Consider the following 20,787-nt stretch of genomic DNA (forward strand, 5'->3'; position numbering starts at 1 on the left):
TTTGGCGACCTTGTTTTCAATTACTCCGTGAGTCACGTAATAGTCTTCCCTCAACTTCTGGTGATCGTGATTTCACAAGGCTCATGTGCGGCACCAATACCAATCAACAGAATATATGATCATTTCTGTTGTCCCGACAAGCTGGCATTGTTGACATATCAATGGTTCGATGAGATGACATAGGAGACGAACTCACGTTACTCACCTCTCTTCTTTTGACGTGTACATGTGACATACTCTACGGTTTCCAATGATGCGAAGTTGTGCAAAGCCCAAAGTTTCCCAAAATGTAGACGGCCATCAAACTTATGACGAGGCATGATCACATCACGATAAGAGAGTACAGTATACGTGTATGCACTAGGAAAACTGCTTTCAGCTCGAACAAATCTTATACAAGCTAAGTGGCTGACCATGTGATGCAACTTCTCTTTGGTAATAGCAAATAACCGCGGCTGGATATGGCGAGCAAACGGAAAAGATGAGCGAAATTCTAACAGAAGATATGAGCTGATTAGTTTAATGTCATTAATGTGTCAGCTACGTAACGACCGGCACAAATGCGCATGCCAGACTCGAGTGCTTGAAGGGCCATGTCATCACTGAGCGTGCTATCAGTCGTGAAAGAGCTATCAGATTCGAAATTTGAGGTACTAGGGTACTTGACCCCATCGCGTGACATAGCCCTTAAGTGCTGGCTGATCAGTACATGAAGTAATGAGCATATTAACAGGACACCAGACATTTGCAATGGCTGTGGGGCTCCTGAAAAGAAACGTCAGCTGGAGATTTGTCAGATATAGGACGCAGGATTATTAACCTTTTGGTATATTATATTCCTCATAGATGACATCATCCACTGCCGCATGAACGACACCTAATTCAAACTATATCAACATCAATGGCTCTGATCATGGGCGGTACTCACACAGTGGAATGTACAGGATACCATTTATGTGACTCGCGAACTACAACTTCGATGTAGGACAAGGAATCTCGATCGCCAAAGTTGGACAACCTATCCCTACCCACGACAGTCTATCTATGCTTGCGTCCGCTATTGAACGGGTGAAAAAGGGACCATTGCTAAAATAAAGTTGGCTAGTCGCGACCAACAGCTAACCAAGGGAAAATGTAAACCTCATCAGCAAATGAAGTAGAGAATACATTTTTGACTCACGTTTTTATCGACCTTCTCAAGTGCATTGCAATTATTTTTATCCTTTACTTGACCGAGTAGGTCAGAAACCATGCGTAATGTAGCCTCGTCAGAACCCTAAAACGAGATACGTGACTCTTGGAATCAGAGCAAAAGGTTTCTCAGCCATCTTGGTCAACAATGTACAGTTTCGTCCGCTCTTCGTTTAAACCATTCTCCAGGAAACTTAGAGGGAAGATATCATACTATTACAGAACAATATCACGTTCCGAATATTCATAGTGCTTCACGCATTTTACAGGACGCAAGCGCGGCAGTGGACCGCAGTGTGTCGTGCAATAATCGACCATATTGTCCCCAGTTATCGCCATAGTGCACAAGGCCGACATTGAACCAAAACTATGGAGAATGATTAGGCTACCAGTTGCAGTCGTGTTCGTATGTGGAAGAGAAAGCACGTAAGGAATTGAAAGTAACAGTTTGCCTGAGTTATGCGCCACGTGATCGTCAACTCTCGTTCTGGAGATGAACGCGTACTAACTTGAATAGATTTACTTCCACCTTACAGTCTTCGTACATAAGAGAAGCCCCGCATTGGAGTCGGTTGTATTTAAACACACATGTTGTACGCATCACAGGGCATATACAGCCGGTAAGCAGGTTTCTTTTCGTCCTCGAGGTACCACTGAGTATTCCTACAAAGGAAACTGGCATCCTATCAATACTGCATGTGTTGTCATACTCCCAAGCGCATGACGTAGTAGTGTCTCAATTTTGCTGCGGTGCGTTCCTCAGAAGGTATAAAGACCCAGTCAGGTTAGCATCTCGTTCACTCATCCCCCAATCAACTTCCCCTCACACCTCTCAATGGCATCCATTCGATCTGGTCAGATCTATAAATGCACCAATGTCAAAGGGGGTACCACCATGGACCTGTCTGGGGGCGATAACAAATCCAGTATGTAATGCACTGGCAGTTCGGCCACCTACGATAAACAGACTGCTTACCACGACTCTCCAGTTATTGGATACGGGTTTCACAGTGGACCTAATCAGGCTGTACGCGCTCTGATCATCAAGGGAGACGAATCTCGCTGACTCGTTCTATCTAATGTTCTCAGTGGATCTTTGACCAAGCATCTGACAATGGTTGGACGATTAAATCCGTCGGATCGGGCAAATATCTTGGTATCGAGGAATCTCCCAGAGACGGATTGCCTGTCGTCGCTGTGTCTGAACGTTTCGAATGGTACATATTCCCAGATGAGGAAGACATGACAGTTTACCGGTATGATTTTACTTTCTACTCCTTGATATATGCCAACGTGTACCCCGCAGAATATATGTACCCAATACACCTTTCAACCTCGATCTATCCGATCACGGAAACCCCACGCCTGGTACCACGGTGACGTTGTGGGGTAAATGGAATGGGAGAAACCAGTGCTGGAGAATTGATCCAGTACAGCAGTGGTACGTCGCCTCTGATCATTCGGTATGAATCACAAATGTGGCTGAATGGTATCAATGTTTCACAGATCCAAGCTGCAGTTGCAATGTACAGATGTTTAATGCCTTGCATACGCGAATTCAAAAATTATATTCCATCATCGGCAGCTCTTTCTTGTCCTTTTGCTCTTACTGTATTACATATCTGCGAATGATTATGTATTGCATCTGAACCTTCCTGAGTGATTCAGAACACGTCGTAGAAGATGGCATACAAACATCATCTCAGACCCTCTTGGGTCATCAGGCGCATAACTTTAACATTCATGCTCATCGAGTATCTTTATACGTGTCTATAGCCATCCCCCGTCCCCGTTGTCGCCCATACTACGAAATCATGTTGTCTACTAGTTATACCTCGGAGAGACTGGCATTGTCTTTGACGTCACCCATAAGAAGTACATCATAAGGTGCAAGTAGTCCTCTCTTCGTGTCGATATTGATAACCTGTTTACCAGGGGCGAATATGTTTGTCGTGGCAAAGAAATCGACTTGGAGGTCATGGCTAAAAGCCATAGAAGCCCATTGTTCCAACCACTCTGTGACTACCCCAAGATTGGCATCATTGTTTTTGTGCCAGGAAGACGCTGTGACACCCAAACTAGCATTGATAGTGTGTTGATCAACTTGCATGATACGCGTCTTCTGGTCGAGAGTCAAGGTGCAAGTGCATTTTACTGTGTATGGATCGGGGAAGCCGTTGGAAAACACGATGTGACCCTTAGACGTCATGGACCATTGACTGGACCCATCCGGCGTGATAACCAGTGTCGCTGGAGTTTTGGATAAAGACCAGTCGCGAGACTTGATTTGAAAGAATGGGTCTGAAGGGTCCGGAAGTATCAGGTCGGCATCGTTAAGCGTCAACAATAATTTGAACCCTGAATTAGTGGGTTGTGTGGCTACGTCACTGAATGCTTTCTGCAACCAAAAATAAGGAGTGCTTTCAAGGGCCTGTTTCAGGCACGACTCGAAAAGCTCGTGTCGAATGATGATGCTGGCGTCATAACCTTGTGGGATGGGATAAGTATTCTTGCCACTGGCATTTGGGAGCCGGAAAGCACGAGTGATATTTCCAACATCGTTGCCCGATTCTTTCGTCTTTATGTAGACGCTGAGGCACCCAACATCTCCAGAAGAGTAGACGGTAAATGATAAAGATTCCGGAGTGAGATATAATGCGCCAGTAGACGGTGTCTGATCAATGATGGCAAGGGAATAGTTGATAAAGCTGATGTTCAATGGATCAGCCAGCCATGCAGCCAGCGTGGCTCTGAGACCGACCGCAAACATGTCACCGGACGGATCTGAGCCTGAACCCGTATAGTCGATACTGCACGAGCCCAACGTTGATGTGGTGAACTGAAATACGATGTGGATCTTAGCATTCGAGTCATCTCCAAAACTTATAACTTCGCCAGATGTCTTTAGTAAACCAAATATTTATTTATTTAGTTAGCAGCACTAAAACGTGTTCTGAGCAACTCACAGAAGCATTGGATCCTGTAGTGTCTCCTTCAACCGCGCTGACAGACACCAGAGGTATAATTGCATTGAAAACGTATGATCCCTCGGGGATGTCGATTACGGGAAGCTCTTTCCCATCTACGGGTTGCACCTGATGGGTTCCAGAGAGGGACATGGTAAGAGACGCTCTGCTGTCAAGGGTGAAAGCGAGTGAAGGAGATCCGAGGGTTAGCACCCAATCAATATAGTAAGTCTCTCCATAAGGATCCAAACCCGTGGTGGTGAGCCTGACGTTGCTCGCAGTAGAGTCTGCGGCCCAAACGGTCAGCAGAAGATGGTTCAGTTTGTCAACGGAGAAACTGACCACAATGTCCCAAAGATCAGTCGTGCTCCCCATCTGCATACCATCAGTGAGCTCATCAATGGTTGGATATGCATCCATTGCGTGTTATCTCGTGTAAGAAGAGATAGATGCTGAAGGCTGAGATAAACGATGCGTGTCGCCGGAGGGAATGTGGCGACGAGAGCTCTAAGGATGGGAGAACAACTCTTTATATCAGTCTAGTGAAATCAATTATGGTTATATTTACCTATCAGTGCATATATCAGCGAGGTTCGAATGGACTTACCTGTATCTAATCGGTTTTGCCGCATTCACCAGAGAAGCCTAGTTAAGCTGGTAATCAAGAAGAACTGCAATCAAGCATCAATGCATCACCCCCTTGACACTTCTGTTTCCTTTCTCAGTAACCTTGCGGTAAGTAATAGCCGCTCACATTGAGGATATGTCGTATTCCACGTTCTCCTTTGGTGTTGTCTTAAAAAGCTTCTCCATGTTTTATCGTGACAGTTCGTCATCGCTTATGATCGTCTAGCGGACTATACAAGCCTGTCATAATGAGTTTAAAGCTGGGGTCCGCAATCAATATCTTGATTCAGGAAGAATCAGATAAAGGATGGGGTTCTTTCATTGCCGTCATGTTCGGCTCGGAGAATCACCCTTTTGTGATGGCAGATTCTACTAGTATCTGTGAAAGCATTGGGATTTCAACCTCCTTTTGTCCAACTCAGCCTTCAAGAAAGGGGTGGGTAAAGCCTAGGTCGTCTAGAGACACCGCTGTCCTGTTGTCGTATAGGCTAATTGGTGCGAGAAATTTTGTTTTCAGCGAAAGATGGATACCCTTACTGTTCCTAAAGCCAATGCGAGTCTTGTTATATGGCGCAGTTGGTGCCTCCACTAATGATGATGCTTTTCCTGGATTGAGGACAGGTACGTTACGAGACGTGAAAATGATCTAATACATACATGTCTCGCAGTTTAACGATATGAAGATACGTGTTGGTAAACATTGAAATGACAGGCTCACATTAAAAATTTAGGGCCAGTCATTTATTCCAGACACGAGGTACTTATAAGATGTCACATGAAGCCTGTGCAACAATGGAGGATATGACCGTCAGAACCTTCTTGTGATCATTAGCCTTGTTGGGTCTTCACCAGATCACATATGAAAAGTTTTGGTTATTGTCCGGGTGATTGCTGCTACGCAGATGAAAGTAGGTTAGAAAGCATATCATGCACGTAATCACTTCATCGACGGACGGTGTTAAAGAGATTGAGACAGTGCACCATCATCCTAGCTTTCAAGCGAGATCAGTACAGATAACGACCTGGATGCCACCTACATAGTACAGTACTAAGAAAAATGTAGGCACATAATCACACAGAACTCCCAACTAAGGAACATTACAGGAAGAACTTGAGGACTTTTGATCCGGAACTCGCACGACATGATGCAAGTAACTGTAACATGGGGTGCCGAAACACAGTTATAGTTCTGGAGATCTGGATGCCAGGCTCCTCCCCATCCACTGTTTCGAGGTTCAGAATGTATCCTAGAGAATAGAGACAATTGATCATCCCGACATCGCAAGAAAGCACGTGATGAGAAAATTTTTGAAAGTCAGCTGAACTTTGAAAAAATTATCTTATCATTTATCTAATCTAATCTACATGTCCCTAGGATAAATTCGAACCTCGAAACAGTGGATGGGGAGGAGCCTGTCTGGATGCCCGCACTCGTGTTTTCTTTAAAAAGTTGGATTCTTGACATACAGCATGAAGTTTCCCTTCTGAATTACTCCAAAGTATGGAGAGGTGCTCTTCTATTTCAAAATGGAACTGAACAACAACCTTTGTCAATCAAGCCACTGCCAGTGACCCTATACTTACATGCATGTTGTCAGCTCCCCGCGGAAAAAGACCACATGAAAACACACCATCATAGTATAAGCTGGAGAATCCGGATGCCGAGGAAAGCTATATGAAATTTCCAGTGGAATGAGTACCCACAAACCCAGCTTAACCCCATTCAAATGCACAACAACGAGAACATACCTACTCTCCTGCACATTCCATCAAGAACATGCAGAAACTGGTGTCTTATGTTCTTAGCAAGAGTCGGTGTTCCTACCATTACAAGTTTTTCCTTTTTTCCGTATATGAAAATGGTATTGATTGCTGCCCCGCAAATGAGACCCACATGTGAATTCGTAAATAACCCAATAATAAAATCCAATAAATAAATAAAGTGCAAAGACAACTGTGCACGTTAACTCGCATACATCGCAACTTGTGCCGAGTTGCTTAGTTTGGGGCCGCGTACCACCAGAGGGTGGTGACACCCACAGGGAAAGTGTAGGTAGCCTAGGAAAAAACAAATATGAATGAAGTGCGAATTCGGAGAGATACTGAGTTATTCGTACCTGCATGCCTCTGAATTCGATGGTGGCTTCGACAGGGACAGGGTTCCAAGTAGTAGTGGAGCTGTCGTCCCTGTAAGAAGGTTGTTAGTGGTTACAAGAAAGAGGAATCCACGAATAACGCTTCTTACCAGTTGAGAACTACGATAGCATAACGGTTCCAGTCTGTCGAGGAAACACGTCCAGTAACATATGCCCCAACGATGAGCGACCAGCTAAGCGAGCCAGATACTGAAACGCCGATACGCTGGCCGAATGGACCACCGACGTCTTTGGGGATGATGGCCTTGGAAGCCTGGGCCATGGAGTAGACTGAGGAAAGACCGAATGTGTTAGATTCGAAGGGTTATTGATGTGAGGAGATACATACACTCCTGGTTGAGGCTGTAGCTCCCATCACTGTTGATCTGTGCGACACCACGGCATCCGGGGCTGGCGCAGCTGTTTGTGCCGGAAAGGATGGGGTCCCCATTGCCATCAAGAGCCAAGTTCCACATGAGACCATTCGATGCTCCGTATTGGGGCCCTACAATGAAGCTGGAGGCACTAAAATCAGATGGCTAGGCCTTCGCATCAACTAAGGTTTTAATCTTACAGGTTGTCCATGTACCACTGCCAACTGTTTCAGTAATTCGGTGCTTTGACATATAATATCCATATCTTACCTTGATATCACTCCACCAGTCTGATCCAATCGTTCCGGTGCACTCGGTAAGATAAACTTCCTGTTTTTGTATCACATATCTAAACAATATTCCACAAAAGCTCAATGAATGAGAAACTGACCTTGCTGGGATATTGGGAAGTGAAGGACGACATATCGCTGACTGCACCTTCGTAGCAGTGGAAGGACACTCCGTCGAAAGAACTGCCAGCTTGTTGCATCTGCAAAGCCCAGTAAGTCGCTGAGAACCTGATCAAGCTCGTGTAAAAAAACTGCTCACAAGCTGTACGGGGTAGTTGGCAGCGTCACTCCAGTTATGCTCGTATCCAATGAGTTTGGTGCTGGTAAAACCATTGCTGTTCATGAGGCTCCTCAAGGCTGTACCAATCGCCGCTTCTTGCGCTACTGGCATGCTGCAGCTGGGATAAGTTGGGTTGCTGTTTTCAGGTTCGTTCTGCAAGATCGTTAGCAATTATTTTAAGAAGAGGTAAAAAGAAAAGAAGATATACCTGGATCGAGAGGGCATAGACGGGAATGTTCTTACTCTGGAAACCTTGCAAGCTCTTGAGAAGATAATTGGCCACTGGATGTGAATCAAAGTGAGTATGCGAAGATCGATAGGTAAAGACGGTAACTTACTCGTGTCAACGTACTGGCTGTCCAATGTACCACCGTCCATCGTTGATCCAGATTTCATCCAGCCTGGCTATAAAGTTGTCGTTCTCGTTATCATCCTACTATCACAGTCGCGCTAGGGAAAAATAAGCTTACTGGTGACCAAGGCAAGATGTGCACGCTTAGTCGATTATTGATCGAAAGGATATCGGTGAGCGTGGAGAATACATAACTAGGAGCAGCGTCGATGTTGAAGCTGCCGAGGGAAGTGTCTCCACTTGTGTCATCTAAACTGTATACTAAACAGGGAAACAGTCAGAAACCACCATTACGGATATAAAAGGGAGTGTAGTACAGCTTGCCGAGAAATCAGATGCGCCGAGAGGTACACGGATATAGGAGAATCCAGCGGCGTTCGCTCCGTCGGTGACTATCAAAAGAGAGTAAAAAATATCGCATAAATGACGGTTGCCACCAAAATGGATATGATCACGTTACCATTGAAAAGGTAGTCCATGAGCTCCCAGTAGTTGGCAGAGTTTTGAGTCTAAGTGAGATGTGAGCTATACAGGACACAAAGAGAGTGATGCGATCCGCACTTTCAAGTTGCTCAGCAATTGTGCCGAGGAGTCAGCTTTAGTATGTGTTAGCCGTAGTGACCTGATGTGAATCCGAAGACCGTTTGCTCACTGAGGGATGCACCGAAACCGTAGATAGTTTGGTATACAGAAGAGTCATCAACAGAAATGTCAGCACTTGCGGCCGCTCCAGGCGTTACAAAGTCGATTGGGTCGGGGGTGGGCTGAAAGTAAGTAAAGAGGTTACTTCTGTCCCAGGTCGTTTGCCACTACAAAAAGGACACAATATATCGCGTCAGCCATACATATAAACCAGCGAGCACGATGGGCACATACTATGTCGTAAATTTGCTGAGCAGCTGCCCCCTGCAAAATAGCGAGGGGAGCGATGAAGGCTATTGAACGCATCGCTGAAACCAAGGGCCACTTGAGGCGAACCAGGGACTTTTTTGTGAATGTGAGGATTCCATGACAAGGATTTATATGTGAAACGAAAGGTTCGGCATGAAAAGGCGCGGCGGGCGGAAAGCCTGCATGCTATATGCCGCAAGACGGACAACGGCACAGGCATAATCTGGGGAAGTGAAAGAGAGAAGCAGGTGAGAGCCAGGTACAGATCCAGAAAGGCGATATACGGTTGCTTACCGGGTGGACCACACTGCGAACATGATGGCAGGATCCATGGTAGCAGGATGGTAGCTCATGGTCCAGATGCTATGTATAGACAGCCTGCGTGTTTCTCCCGTGGCAGGTCCAGCTCAGGGGACCACGATTGGCCCACCAGAGTCTCGCTAATTAAATGCCACCCTAGCTCAGACAAACAGAATGGAAATAGGACCTAAAAAGACACAAAGTAAGACATATCATATCAGAATTCGAATTCGGTCTTTATCATAGCCATCCGTCACGAGACCATCGGTACCTAATGCACAACAAAAAGGATGCCAGACTAGTCGCCATTTCCCTCATCTCATCCTAGAAGGATGCAGTCCACATTGTTTTCTCAAAAGAAGCCCTTGTAAGTGCTACAAGGAATGACGGTCTCAAATGCGTACAGAACCTTTTTGCAGACACATGACTCGCACAATTGCTAGACTATACGCAAGCCTCTCACTGTCATTTGAACAACGTGCCCGTGTGCCTCGCGATGAGGCCAGCTTCAAATATGCGATCGATATCGTGCAATCGCATACATCAACGGACCGGGCCCCTTTGTGCAGTCGCACATTCAGAGGTTTTTCAGGACATGTCATATCAGAGACGTCTGGCGCAGGAATCTTCATCTATCAAGGCCATTTGACGGAACTAGGACGAAACGATGATGGATGATGGATAACATGACTGCAATAGTGACTTTTGACATATGCCAGCGCGGTGGCACGGGGCGAGGTCAAGTCCATATGAGCAAAAGCCAGTGTGACCTGCCGCTGCTTCGCACGCCTGATATCGATTCACTCAAGCTCAGCGAATCTGCCTCACAAAATCCGACTTGGCCGGAAAAGTAAGATGAGATATATGTGCTGGCAACCTGTACCCCTCGTGTACCTCAAACTAGTAGTATGGCACTGCCAGAATCATGCAAACAAAGCGTTTATACGAAAGAAAGTCTAACTTGTGCGGTCCGACAATTCTGATCTGACGCTTTGCATCAAGTACTAACAGTGACAGAAAACACCCGCAGGCACGCCAAGCTGCGATCTCAGGACACACCCAAATGATCATTCTAGTGCTTCTGAGGGAGAACAGGTGAGCTGGCACGCACCCCATACTGACCACAAGACCTAACATAGTAGGTGCTACGACTACCCTGTTCACACTACCTACAATTGCACCACATGGATACAACGTCATGCAGAAGATGGGACTAGAATTGGTGGACGGAAGCCGCAAAGCTTGATGCGACGTCTACTGTCGAGCTGTCATTGGAATCGAGCAAGGTCTGCTTGTTGGCCGACAGTGACATTTGCATCACCTTTCGATAATGTCTCTCAGATCTCAGGCAGTGAAACCTGACAAGAAAGTGTCGTATGTTTGAGTCGATGTGAGTCTGAAGTCTCTGCATTTCGAGCATCCCCTGTTGACGTGGTTTCAGGCGGTGTGCGAGTCGTGATGGACGCCGGCCAGAACGGAAAATTCTCCAAGAAACTCTCAGAAGCAAGGTTAAGACCAATGGCCTCGAACCAGGTATAAACGACATAGACAGCCTGCGCTGCGTCTAGAATCGCTCCTCGCAGGGGCTTGCTTCAAAGAGGATTTATGATGATAGCAAACGCTATTCTGAAATAGCGAGATACCCACGATGGCTATTGGCGGAGCAGTAGACAACTTCCGCACCAAGTCTCAGCCTCGCGTCGGGGAAACCACATTCATATTGAGCTAAGCCGGATGACGAGCGTGTTTCTCCTCTTCCAAGAATAGCTGACAACAGTCGTGGGTATCTTATGTATTTTTACCTAGAACAAAACAAGATTTAGCACCACACAGTACATCGATCGAAGAAATGCCGTTGCTACTGATCTACCAATCGAATTAATCAAAGGTGGCTGCTTAACATGAAGATGACATTGGAGAGTATACATTATAACTTTATAAAAAGGACCTGCGTATCGATGTTAGGTTTCGCCAGGTTTGTAGTATCCATACCTCGATGAATGCCACGGACTCGACTCTCCAATTTCGATGAGTCGCAGGAGTATATCTTCATATGGTCTTGTAGCAGCACCGGTTTCGAAAACGATTTGCTCCCGTTTGCAAGCTATGCCACACTACGATCGTGAAAGATGGCGTACATTGCAAGGAGAGATGGGTATCCTAGCGTCTTTGCAGCAACACCTTGATGAATTTTGAGGCTGAGCTTCCGGCTGAAACGTATAGGCAGAAGGAGCAAAATCTGAAGAAGGCAGAGAAACCGTTGCTGCGACGGGCAATCATAATCAGCATGGTCGACAACTTATGAAAAAGCCACACATGGCTGGATGATAAGCATCGAGCACTGCTTACGATGGGAACTCCCGTCCAACACCCATCTCTGGCAACCCTGTTCGCAGAAATCTCTATCAATGAACAGCCCCAGCCCTCAAAGCACATGGTTCCATGATGATGATGATGGCGGGCGTTGGCACCTTCCGGATCTCGGTCGTCTCTTTCGACTTTTGTTCGACTCTGGTCATCAGAATGATAGTTAATAGCTGATTCGGAATCACTAGGCAACTCGATAGACTGATTGAGACGGACGCGACTACACCGCCTTGTCGTTTTTGTGTTTAGAAGCCTGATGCAGAATGCAAAAAGCGTGCACTACACTTATTCAAGTTATTGATGTCTCACGCAGGCCATGTAACTCGAGAGATGGATAGTACAAACGTCCCCCACAGACCTTTGGGCGGCTATGGCCATGATCGTTCCATCGGCGTCAACTCGGTTCCTGCCACGGGATTTCATTTACCATGACAGCGATATGAACGCGATTGTCAGCAGCAAATCAGAGGAGGCTAGCGTAACAGACAGAGAAGAACTGACAGAATGTGGCAGAGACTATTATTAGAGGCGGTGGAAAGTCAAAGATGAGGCTGTGTGAAGGAAAGATTCTGAGGGGGCTTGCCAGGTAAACGTCCTGGAAGTGGAGGGAAAATGACTGCTGTAGAGTAAGGTTTTACTGTAAGATGATCGTGACCAATTCATAGATCATGCGATGCCGGTGGATCATTGATTCCATTCATCTTCGATTTTGTTTCCAGCGGGGAGCTTGGTTTTGCAATCCTGTGGGAAGATGGAAGATGGTAGGGCTGATGCGCGGTTCCGAGGATAGAGTGAGGAGCGTCTAGCAGCCGAACAGCAACTTAAGCATACTGGTATATGCACCATCGACGAGTTGAACAGTCCAAGTTGTGGTCTGAGGTTAGGAAGATGTGACTGACACTACCCAAATTACGTACGTCTCTGATCAAGATGATAGTTGTGGGCGCTAACTACGTTCCTTACTTGTACTCCAGACCAATGCATGCATCGATGATGGTTTGTTCCCGAATTACATCTTTGATGTTACTGAAACAAGTCATGCGTTGGAGCTAGGTGGGTCAAAGAGCTTTTTGGATGATGATATCTCACTCGCTCACTGTGCACATCTTTGAAATTCTCTGCTTTCAGACACAGCCCCCTCTCCACGAAGCCACACAGAGTCCATTTCGTGCATCGCTCGTGGGTACACCATCGACTTGTATATCTCCTTCTCGCCATTCGTGAGCTCAATACGGACGCCAGCCAAAGCAATGCCAATGATCCTCTGCGACGATTTGACGAGACGTAGATAGATGCGAACGGTTGCCAATGTCCAGTGATACATATTTCAAGAAGTTGTCTCTTCCACTTCTACAAAGAGCCATGGCCAAGTCTCATCAGAAGATGGCACAGCTGTAAGTAGAGTTCACGAGTCCAAACACGACATGATCTTCTCAGCATGTCACCGGTGGAGACATCCCGGCAACCCGGCCCACTCGCATTTCTCCCCTATAGCGCCTTGCCCAGTATGGCTATCATGAGCTCTTTGCAAATGCATGTCCTTTTATGTACTTAAAGTTATCTCTAGTAAAGCGCTCGTTCATATAGCGTCTGGAGTAAAAAGGCTCTATGCCGCGCTCTAACCACCCAGGTATCTCCCATGTCTAATACTCAGTGCGTTTCTCTTCGATATTGCAAGCCTCTGAGTTTCAGGCATCGCTGACGGGTTTCATCCAAGCTTCATACAGTTTTGTATCCAATACTCCAGCATCGGTCAGTTTGTTCTCTACCCTCCCCACCCGTTCGAACGACGCGCTTATATCTGACCGCAGCTCTCCTCTACTACGACTACTACCTCACCTTTCCCGCAGAGGTGAAGTACATCTGGGGTGCAAAATTCAAAACATCAACGGTCCTCTACGTGTGCTGTCGATACGCGTTGCTGGCGAATGTGCTCTATCTACTGGCTATTGCGCATGTCCTCAAAGAGGTGACGAGATCCTTACTTTGCTTTGGACTATGTTGACGATGTCTTCCCCCTCTCCTTTGTTTAGTGCGGCTTTTTCATTTTTGGTTTCTCAGCACTTGTCGCGTCTGACCATGTAGCTCCGTAGTTGCAACGTTTGGTATACAGTCAACGGCTATCTGAGTATAGTCGGTCGAGCGGCCGTCCTCGGTAAGTCCTCCTCTCCTTTCCTCACTTCTTTCACCCACCCCCACTCCACAGCCATCTTCGCAGCGCGCACTTGGGCGGTCTGCAGTCGAAGCAAAGCGGTCCTCTTCGCGCTCGGATCTCTAGCGACGGCGTGTATTGGGTTGGATTTTGTGGGTATCGTCCTTTTTTATTTGTTTATTTTCTCCCCGTTCATACGAGTGCGGGCGGTGATGAATGAGACTCACCAAGGCTTTGTTGTTAGTGGCACGTCACCGGCGTCAAGTGTTCGGGGCCGAGTTCACCTAGTAGCCATATGTAAGTTCATTTTTGTTTTTTTACCGGTTTGACTTTATGCTGACACTTTCTTAACCTTGACAGATGTACGTCGTTCATTTTCTCTCTTGGACACTATCGAGAACCGAGGCTAAACACTTAATCTACAAACAGCCAACACCTCGCTATCCATCCTCGTCTGCATCTTCGAATGCACCGCAACGGTCATCACCATCGTTCGATGCATGCAAGCCCTGCAGATGCTGAAGAAAAACGGGCGTCGTCCCCAGGAGAGTAATATCATGTATTTTATGCTCAAAGAAGGTGTGTGCATCCCACCGCCTACCATCTACTTTCTAACGCTATGGGCGCTGTGGATAGGTCTATTGTACTTTTGGTGAGTAACCTTCTTCCCCGCGTCCCGTGACCTAATGCTAATGACGTCAATGGCGATGACAGCGGTGTGTTCATATTCACGTTCACAGCTGTCGTTTTAAACTTTGTGAGTGCCTCATAGCTATTTTTCTCTGTTTGGCACGGCGACCTGATGCTGATGACGGTGATCTGCAGGAAGAACCCGTACGTCTTTCTCACCCACTCTAACTTTAGTTTATGTCCATGCTCATTAACCCCGCCTTTTCCATTCGCCGCTCGCTGATCTCCCTTGCGCCCTCCCCTTTCTTTATTCGATCCCCCTGACAGACCGGCTTTTTTGGAAGCCTGCTCAACGCGCTCACTCTCCCGTACGTCCGCCAGTCCCCTTGTCGTCATTAGCACTACCCTAGCTCACCTCGCCCCCAACCAGCATCTCAGGCCTCCTCTCCGCCCGCCTCCTCCTCCACCTCCGCGCATGGAGCCAGCGCCACCTCGTCTCGCTATCGCGGGACGAGCACGGTCTGGGGGACGCCGATGGCGGGAACCCGCACGAACCCCGCACCCGCCGCAAGGGCGCTCGCGGTGGGTATGCACACGGGCACGACAAGGGGCAGCTCCCGTCGTTCCACGCCGCCACTGTGCGCACGGAGTCGGATGTGGAGATGGATGTGGGGATGGACGGGTTTGGGGGAGATCCGGTGGGGAATGTGATGCGTGACCCGGAGCTGTCGATGGGGTGGGGTGTGGCGGGGCCTTCGGGGCCGGGTTCGAAGCCGGAGGCGTCGAGGTGGAGGGAGGGGGGTGGGGAGGTGAGGCAGGTGAGGAGGGGCGAGAAAGAGGACGGTGGGAGTGGTGGCGCGGAGGGTGTAGAGTCGATCTCGTTGAGATCCATCGACGCGGATTTGGAGGGGGTTGGTGTGTGTGATTCATATGACAGCACTGCGAAGCGGGAAGGGAAGAGGAGGGATATGGGAGAAGGGCCGGTGCATGTGGTGATTCCGTCTGATGTCTGAATGCTCGACGCTCGGGCTTATATTTTCACTTGATTTGGATTAAACTATATAACTTGAGACACTCAATACGTCCCTCCCTCCTTCTCGCATTTCCTACACACGCTACGATACGATGCCATGTAGATGCATACTCAAACTCTTAACTCTTGACGAAAATAAGGGTTTGTATTGGATTTTTTGTGCTTTGGATAATGTATAGAACCTTGTGTTATGCCTTCTTGTTATTTAGACGTCATATCGAGCTCCTTTGACAACTTCAACGTAGCGAGAGTCAACTCTAGCAGGCGTGGCCAAGTAGGGTATTCAAGAAGGGAAGCATCTATATGCCGTTGGTGGGAGGAAATCACATGGACTAGTCATGATGACATGGAGTGGGAGTAAACGTCGAGTGTAAGCAAAGCATTTGGAAGCGTCAAAACATTGAAAAGTGTACAAACACACTACACCCCGCTGTGATCTGTGGATGTAGGCAAAGGATGGGTGGCTGTCGTGGTGGGTGATGGCGAGGGTGCGCCAGCGAGAGCAGACAGAGGAGACGAGCAGCTCAAAGTCGGGTGTGGCTGTGCTGTGACATCACAGGTTATTCATCGATGTCCTTGTACCGACAACACACAACTTGAGTTGACGTCATGCGACATCACGCTACATCATTGCTACCTCTCTGGAATTCTGTCGAGTCTATATAACCCTCACGTTCGCTGCCATGTACCGTACACTGTTCTTTTCCCTCTTTTCTATTACAGATTCCAATGCCTTATACGGCTGTGTGTGAATTTCCCTGATCCCTGAGGACATGGTGTCGTGTGGCTGTGGTGTGACATGACACGGACTATTGCAGTGATGTTTGCGTGAGGATAAGGCTGGAGAGTTGCTTCCTATCCATCATGCAGCCACACTCTCCCGTAGAGTCTGGCTTTATGCCCAGGAAAGAGTTCATCCGCGACCAACGAACAACAAACGCTTTCTGTCTCCTCGCTTTCTCTGCATCCAGCCTCATCAGACTCTATTCCTTCCCCGTCCCCCTCATCGACGCCCTCCGCGTCCTCTTTGACCACTTCTATCTCTCCGTCGCATTCCGCCAGGACTCCGCTCAGAACCTCTGCGAGTTCACCCTCGACGCAAAACCATGGGCGTCCCCAAAGAGCGTAAAGACAGAGCGCATCATCGTCGACATCCTTGCAACCATATACAGACACGGCTACTCCTATGTCTCCACCATCGACTATGGCCGTGAGCACGACGATCGTCTCGCAATCGCCTTCTCAAGGCCCTCCTCTCCCACTCCCTCCCCGCCCCATTCCATGTATCCCATCCCTGCTGGCTCAGGGAGCAACATATCCCATCAGACTGGCTCTAAACCCGAGAAACGTGTCCCCTTTGCCATCTCCTTCGTCTCTGCTAAAATACTTCGTGTCATATACCCCCCCCTCCACTCCACCCCCGCCATCCTACAGGCAGTCAGGGCCTCTTGGCCTCGTGGCGTCGTCTCAGAGAAAAAAGTAGGTGACGCGTCATACGAATTCAAGCTCAAGGGCTACAAATGTCCGTCCTTCTCGCCCCTTCCCTTGTCCTATATTGACCTATGCTACTCCAGGGTTCCAGGAAGACACCTTTGCAACTGACTCCCTCCGCCACATCCTCTCCCTCCTCTCCTCCCTCGACACACACGCCTTTTCCCTCGTCGCATCCCTCTCCCTCTCAAACCGCTCCCGCGTCAAGGACCTCTGGATATTCACAGGCGCAGGCTCTTCCGATATCCCAGACCAACAATGCTGGCCAGAGTCTCCCATCGCTACCATGAGCCATTCCGGTTCCTACCCAGAGCTCAAACCGAACCCCCTCTCTATACCGGAGCCTCCCGTCTACACGCCGGAGAAAGGCCTCCAGCCATCGCATCGGAGGATGGTCACAGCGCCCTCGGCCCCCTACCACGACCAGCAGGGCCCCTTTGCCCCATCACACACACCCCACTTCCTCTCGCGGGCACCGACGGAGAAGATCAAGCCACCAGCCCTCATCACCACCTCTGGTCTCTCCTCCCCAGGCCCCGCAGCGCTGCGCAAACCAGCGCCCAGAGCCCAGCTCCCCGTCTCTGTCGACCTCGACGCACGTGAGGAAGAGGACGAAGACGGAGAGGGAGAGCAACACGACCACTTCAACGCCGACCTCCCCAGCACCATTCCCAGCCCCGTCGAGAACATGACAGGCATAGGCACCATGGCAGCCTCCGCCCGCCGGCGCTTCTCCTCCCACCTCGCTTATGCGACGTCCACGCCTGCTGCTGCGGAGATGGACGACGACGACGAGGTGTTTGAGCAGCAGACGATTGACGTGAACGATTCGCGGTACCCCACGTTCCAGAACGGGAATGCCAGAGCCCGCTCACGTTCGCCCTCCTTCCAGCGCCGGCTCAGCGCCTTCAGACCAGCCTCGCGCCTGCGGATGTCCCTCACGCAATCAATGCACCACACCTCACAAAGCCTCGATTCGATGCCGCCTCACGCACGACAGTCGACGACCTCACGGGATGCCTCGCCCCCCTCGGCTGCCGCATCGCCACCACCACGACACGAAGAGGCGGGGATGCTGTTGAGCGCGGGGGCGTTTGGGGCGGACGAGGGGGATATGAGGGTTTCGGCGTTTTCGGCGAGGACGGATGCGACGTGTGAGATTCCTATCAAGTGGACGGGAACGGGGGTGGGGGCGAAGGAGGCGGGGATGGGGCAGGGTCAGGGACAGGGGTTGCATCGGACTTCGACGACGACGCCTGCGTTTCCGGGGGGCTGGGCCTCCTCTCCATCGCCTCATCCCGATGCCTCTAAAGTCAACAAGGGTGACAGAGATAGAACACCCTCCCCGCCCACCAACCCCAAACGCCCCAAACACGACGTCCCAGGGGCGGAAAGGTACACGGACAGAGCGCTGCAGGACGTGGATGCGCGCGTTGCTTCGCCTGAGGTAGTGTGCGAGAGTGGGGAGGGGGCGAGGAGGAGCGAAGCTGGGTTTGTGGGGATGATGAGGTCGCCGGGGGTGTCGCCGACGAAGTCGACTTTTGACAGGTCTAGGGCGGGGACGAATCAGACGTTTGGTTCGAGCGAGCAGTATCAGTACCCACACTCACACTTGCAGCACCAACATCAACAACCGCAGCACCAACCACAACAACCGCAACAGCAGCAACCACAACAGCCCCCACGTTCACCTACGAAAGGAGCCAGCGGGTGTAGCACGGGGACGGGGCATGGGTGGGTGTTGGTGAATGTAGAGGCGAGGGCGAATGTTGAGGAGCATGGTGGGCAGTCGCATACGCATTCGAGGACGCACTCGCCGTCGCCTGCTGCGAATGGGCGGGTTCCGAAGGGGCAGGGAGGACAGGGACAGGGACACGCCTCGTCGATGGCGGCAGCTGCTAAAGCGACTGTGGTCATTGATGCTAAAGGCGCTGCGAAGAAGTCTTCCAATGGTGGTGCCAAGGAGAAGGAAAAGGACAGGGGGAAGGAGAAAGGGAAGGAGAAGCAAAAAAGCAAGGAGAAGTCGCCATCGTCGGGTTTACGAGGTTTTCTTTCTTTGTCGCCGCGGATGGGGAAGACGGGGAATGTGATGGGGAATGGAAATGGGAGTGGGAATGGGAATGGGAATGGACATGGGGAGCCTAGGCTGAAGTCGCGTGTGGATTATGATCATGCGAGACCGAAGTCGACGGAGCCGTTTGCGAATGGGGAGGGGGGACGGAGGGTGGGGGAGAGGGAGAGAGAGAAAGGCGAGAGGGATAAAGGAGAAGGGGAGAAGGGGAAGATACGGAATAAACTGATGCGCATCGGGGTGAATGAGGTGTCGCCGAGGAGAGCAGATGAAAAGCGGCTCATGATTGACTGACGCGCCTCCTCCCACCCATCCCCTCCCTCTCCATCTCTCTTCGCATCCAACCCATCACATCGTTTTTCGTTAACGTCGCGGCATTATAATATGCCCTAGGACATTTTTTTAATCATACGGACCAGGAATAGGAATCAGGACACATCCATTCTACCATTTTCCACTTCTACCATATTCCCTTCAACACAAGCACATCTCTTTTCATCGAGCCACTGGCAAAGGCTCCTCATACTCCATATCTCACTATTATACCTATGCATCGATTTTTAGTATGTTTTTTTCGTTTATCTTAATCTTAGCTTAATCACGTTCGTTCTTTCTTTGGGTTTGACATGGTGTTCATCACAGTGTCGCCCGTTCACGCTCTTTTACTCGTCCTGTTTACTTGTCGCTTGCTTGCTTTTGCTTTTGTTTCTAGTCTGTCACTTTCATGCGGGTTTTTGATTTCTTGATTTTCACGACTCACGACCGCTCATGCTTGATTTACGAACCATGATACATATACTTGCCATTTCCCTTCTCCACTGGCTTCAAAGTCCATTCTTCACTTTTCTGCGCTGCGCAGGCTTCAGGCTTTTTTCGCCTTTTGATTTTTTTCGACGTGTATACTAGCTTAATAGCTTCAGCCACGGTTTAGATATGAAAATCTGGCATTACATACGATACGATATACTACGACAATGCATATGCATTGACATCATCATGGTTTTTGAATGCACGCGTCAAGCCATTTTCGGTTTTAACAGCATGTCATCATTATATTGAATTAGCTCGAAATCCAACCGCATTTCACACAAAAGCATATACTTTACCAACATCCAAGCTGCAATAAAGCACTTATCACACAAAGCACAACTAACTTTTGTCACACCCAAAATTGATGAAAAAGTCTGAAAGTAGATACTTTGAGTGCAAAGACGCACAAAAAAGGAAGCCTCTGTTTGATGTCCGAGAGTTCTTATAAAAGATGACGAAATAGGAAAGGGAAAAACTCCTTGAGGGTTTTTAAAGAGGCCAATGGGACCGCATCGACCGACTGAGCCTAAAGACGTTTTGAATCGGTTTCTTCCTTTGACAGTAGATACATGTGACTCAGAATTGTTAAGCTGCAGCTATAGCGCGGATAACAATAAAATTATTTCCACTCAGACAAGGAAAGAAATCCCAAGCGATCAAGATGCAGCTAGAGTGAAAGCGGCGCAGAGTGATAAGACATCCGCAGGTACGACGAGCGGGGCAAATCACTAACAAGCGCAGCAGTTTACGATAGAACTCTCAGATTCCTACACGTCCATGCGGAGCACTCTACGTGAGGAAAACGCAAGAGGAGACTGTAGAATAAA

General features: G+C 48.8%; 8 protein-coding genes across 8 annotated transcripts; 5 read left to right on the top strand and 3 right to left on the bottom strand.

Annotated features, from left to right (window-relative positions):
• Positions 1-2,026: 2,026 nt before the first annotated feature.
• On the top strand, positions 2,027-2,660 carry SERLADRAFT_409609 (carbohydrate-binding module family 13 protein; the record flags this gene model as incomplete). Its single annotated transcript, XM_007320385.1, has 4 exons — positions 2,027-2,117; positions 2,181-2,218; positions 2,281-2,447; positions 2,498-2,660. 4 exons carry the CDS (start codon positions 2,027-2,029, stop codon positions 2,658-2,660), a joined length of 459 nt encoding a protein of 152 aa, XP_007320447.1.
• A 192-nt stretch (positions 2,661-2,852) lies between these two features.
• Positions 2,853-3,880, bottom strand: SERLADRAFT_472073 (uncharacterized protein; the record flags this gene model as incomplete). The annotated part of the gene is made up of 1 exon (XM_007320386.1): positions 2,853-3,880. One exon carries the CDS (start codon positions 3,398-3,400, stop codon positions 3,020-3,022), a length of 381 nt encoding a protein of 126 aa, XP_007320448.1.
• A 960-nt stretch (positions 3,881-4,840) lies between these two features.
• SERLADRAFT_472074 (uncharacterized protein) lies at positions 4,841-5,250 on the top strand (the record flags this gene model as incomplete). Its single annotated transcript, XM_007320387.1, has 1 exon — positions 4,841-5,250. A coding segment is annotated over one exon (216 nt), but the record flags the coding sequence as incomplete, so codon positions are not given.
• A 1,368-nt stretch (positions 5,251-6,618) lies between these two features.
• SERLADRAFT_362454 (glycoside hydrolase family 30 protein) lies at positions 6,619-9,163 on the bottom strand (the record flags this gene model as incomplete). Its single annotated transcript, XM_007320388.1, has 16 exons — positions 6,619-6,842; positions 6,902-6,971; positions 7,030-7,210; positions 7,269-7,435; positions 7,494-7,510; positions 7,564-7,623; positions 7,685-7,783; positions 7,843-8,016; positions 8,072-8,145; positions 8,202-8,268; positions 8,334-8,476; positions 8,533-8,607; positions 8,676-8,724; positions 8,777-8,811; positions 8,868-9,024; positions 9,092-9,163. The coding sequence occupies 16 exons, from the start codon at positions 9,161-9,163 to the stop codon at positions 6,783-6,785; spliced, it is 1,500 nt and encodes a 499-aa protein (XP_007320450.1).
• A 553-nt stretch (positions 9,164-9,716) lies between these two features.
• Positions 9,717-10,194, top strand: SERLADRAFT_472079 (uncharacterized protein; the record flags this gene model as incomplete). Its single annotated transcript, XM_007320389.1, has 2 exons — positions 9,717-9,773; positions 9,826-10,194. The coding sequence occupies 2 exons, from the start codon at positions 9,739-9,741 to the stop codon at positions 10,082-10,084; spliced, it is 294 nt and encodes a 97-aa protein (XP_007320451.1).
• A 2,260-nt stretch (positions 10,195-12,454) lies between these two features.
• SERLADRAFT_472081 (uncharacterized protein) lies at positions 12,455-12,826 on the bottom strand (the record flags this gene model as incomplete). Its single annotated transcript, XM_007320390.1, has 1 exon — positions 12,455-12,826. One exon carries the CDS (start codon positions 12,617-12,619, stop codon positions 12,458-12,460), a length of 162 nt encoding a protein of 53 aa, XP_007320452.1.
• Positions 12,827-13,412: 586 nt separating this feature from the next.
• SERLADRAFT_409612 (uncharacterized protein) lies at positions 13,413-15,568 on the top strand (the record flags this gene model as incomplete). Its single annotated transcript, XM_007320391.1, has 13 exons — positions 13,413-13,426; positions 13,521-13,525; positions 13,585-13,742; positions 13,859-13,928; positions 13,980-14,077; positions 14,170-14,222; positions 14,286-14,287; positions 14,355-14,504; positions 14,562-14,577; positions 14,640-14,682; positions 14,751-14,759; positions 14,883-14,923; positions 14,986-15,568. The coding sequence occupies 13 exons, from the start codon at positions 13,413-13,415 to the stop codon at positions 15,566-15,568; spliced, it is 1,242 nt and encodes a 413-aa protein (XP_007320453.1).
• A 623-nt stretch (positions 15,569-16,191) lies between these two features.
• SERLADRAFT_416627 (uncharacterized protein) lies at positions 16,192-20,147 on the top strand (the record flags this gene model as incomplete). The annotated part of the gene is made up of 2 exons (XM_007320392.1): positions 16,192-17,110; positions 17,163-20,147. The coding sequence occupies 2 exons, from the start codon at positions 16,453-16,455 to the stop codon at positions 19,442-19,444; spliced, it is 2,940 nt and encodes a 979-aa protein (XP_007320454.1).
• Positions 20,148-20,787: the final 640 nt, after the last annotated feature.

Source organism: Serpula lacrymans, assembly GCF_000218685.1.
Source record: "Serpula lacrymans var. lacrymans S7.9 unplaced genomic scaffold SERLAscaffold_9, whole genome shotgun sequence".
NCBI classification, from domain to species: domain Eukaryota; kingdom Fungi; phylum Basidiomycota; class Agaricomycetes; order Boletales; family Serpulaceae; genus Serpula; species Serpula lacrymans.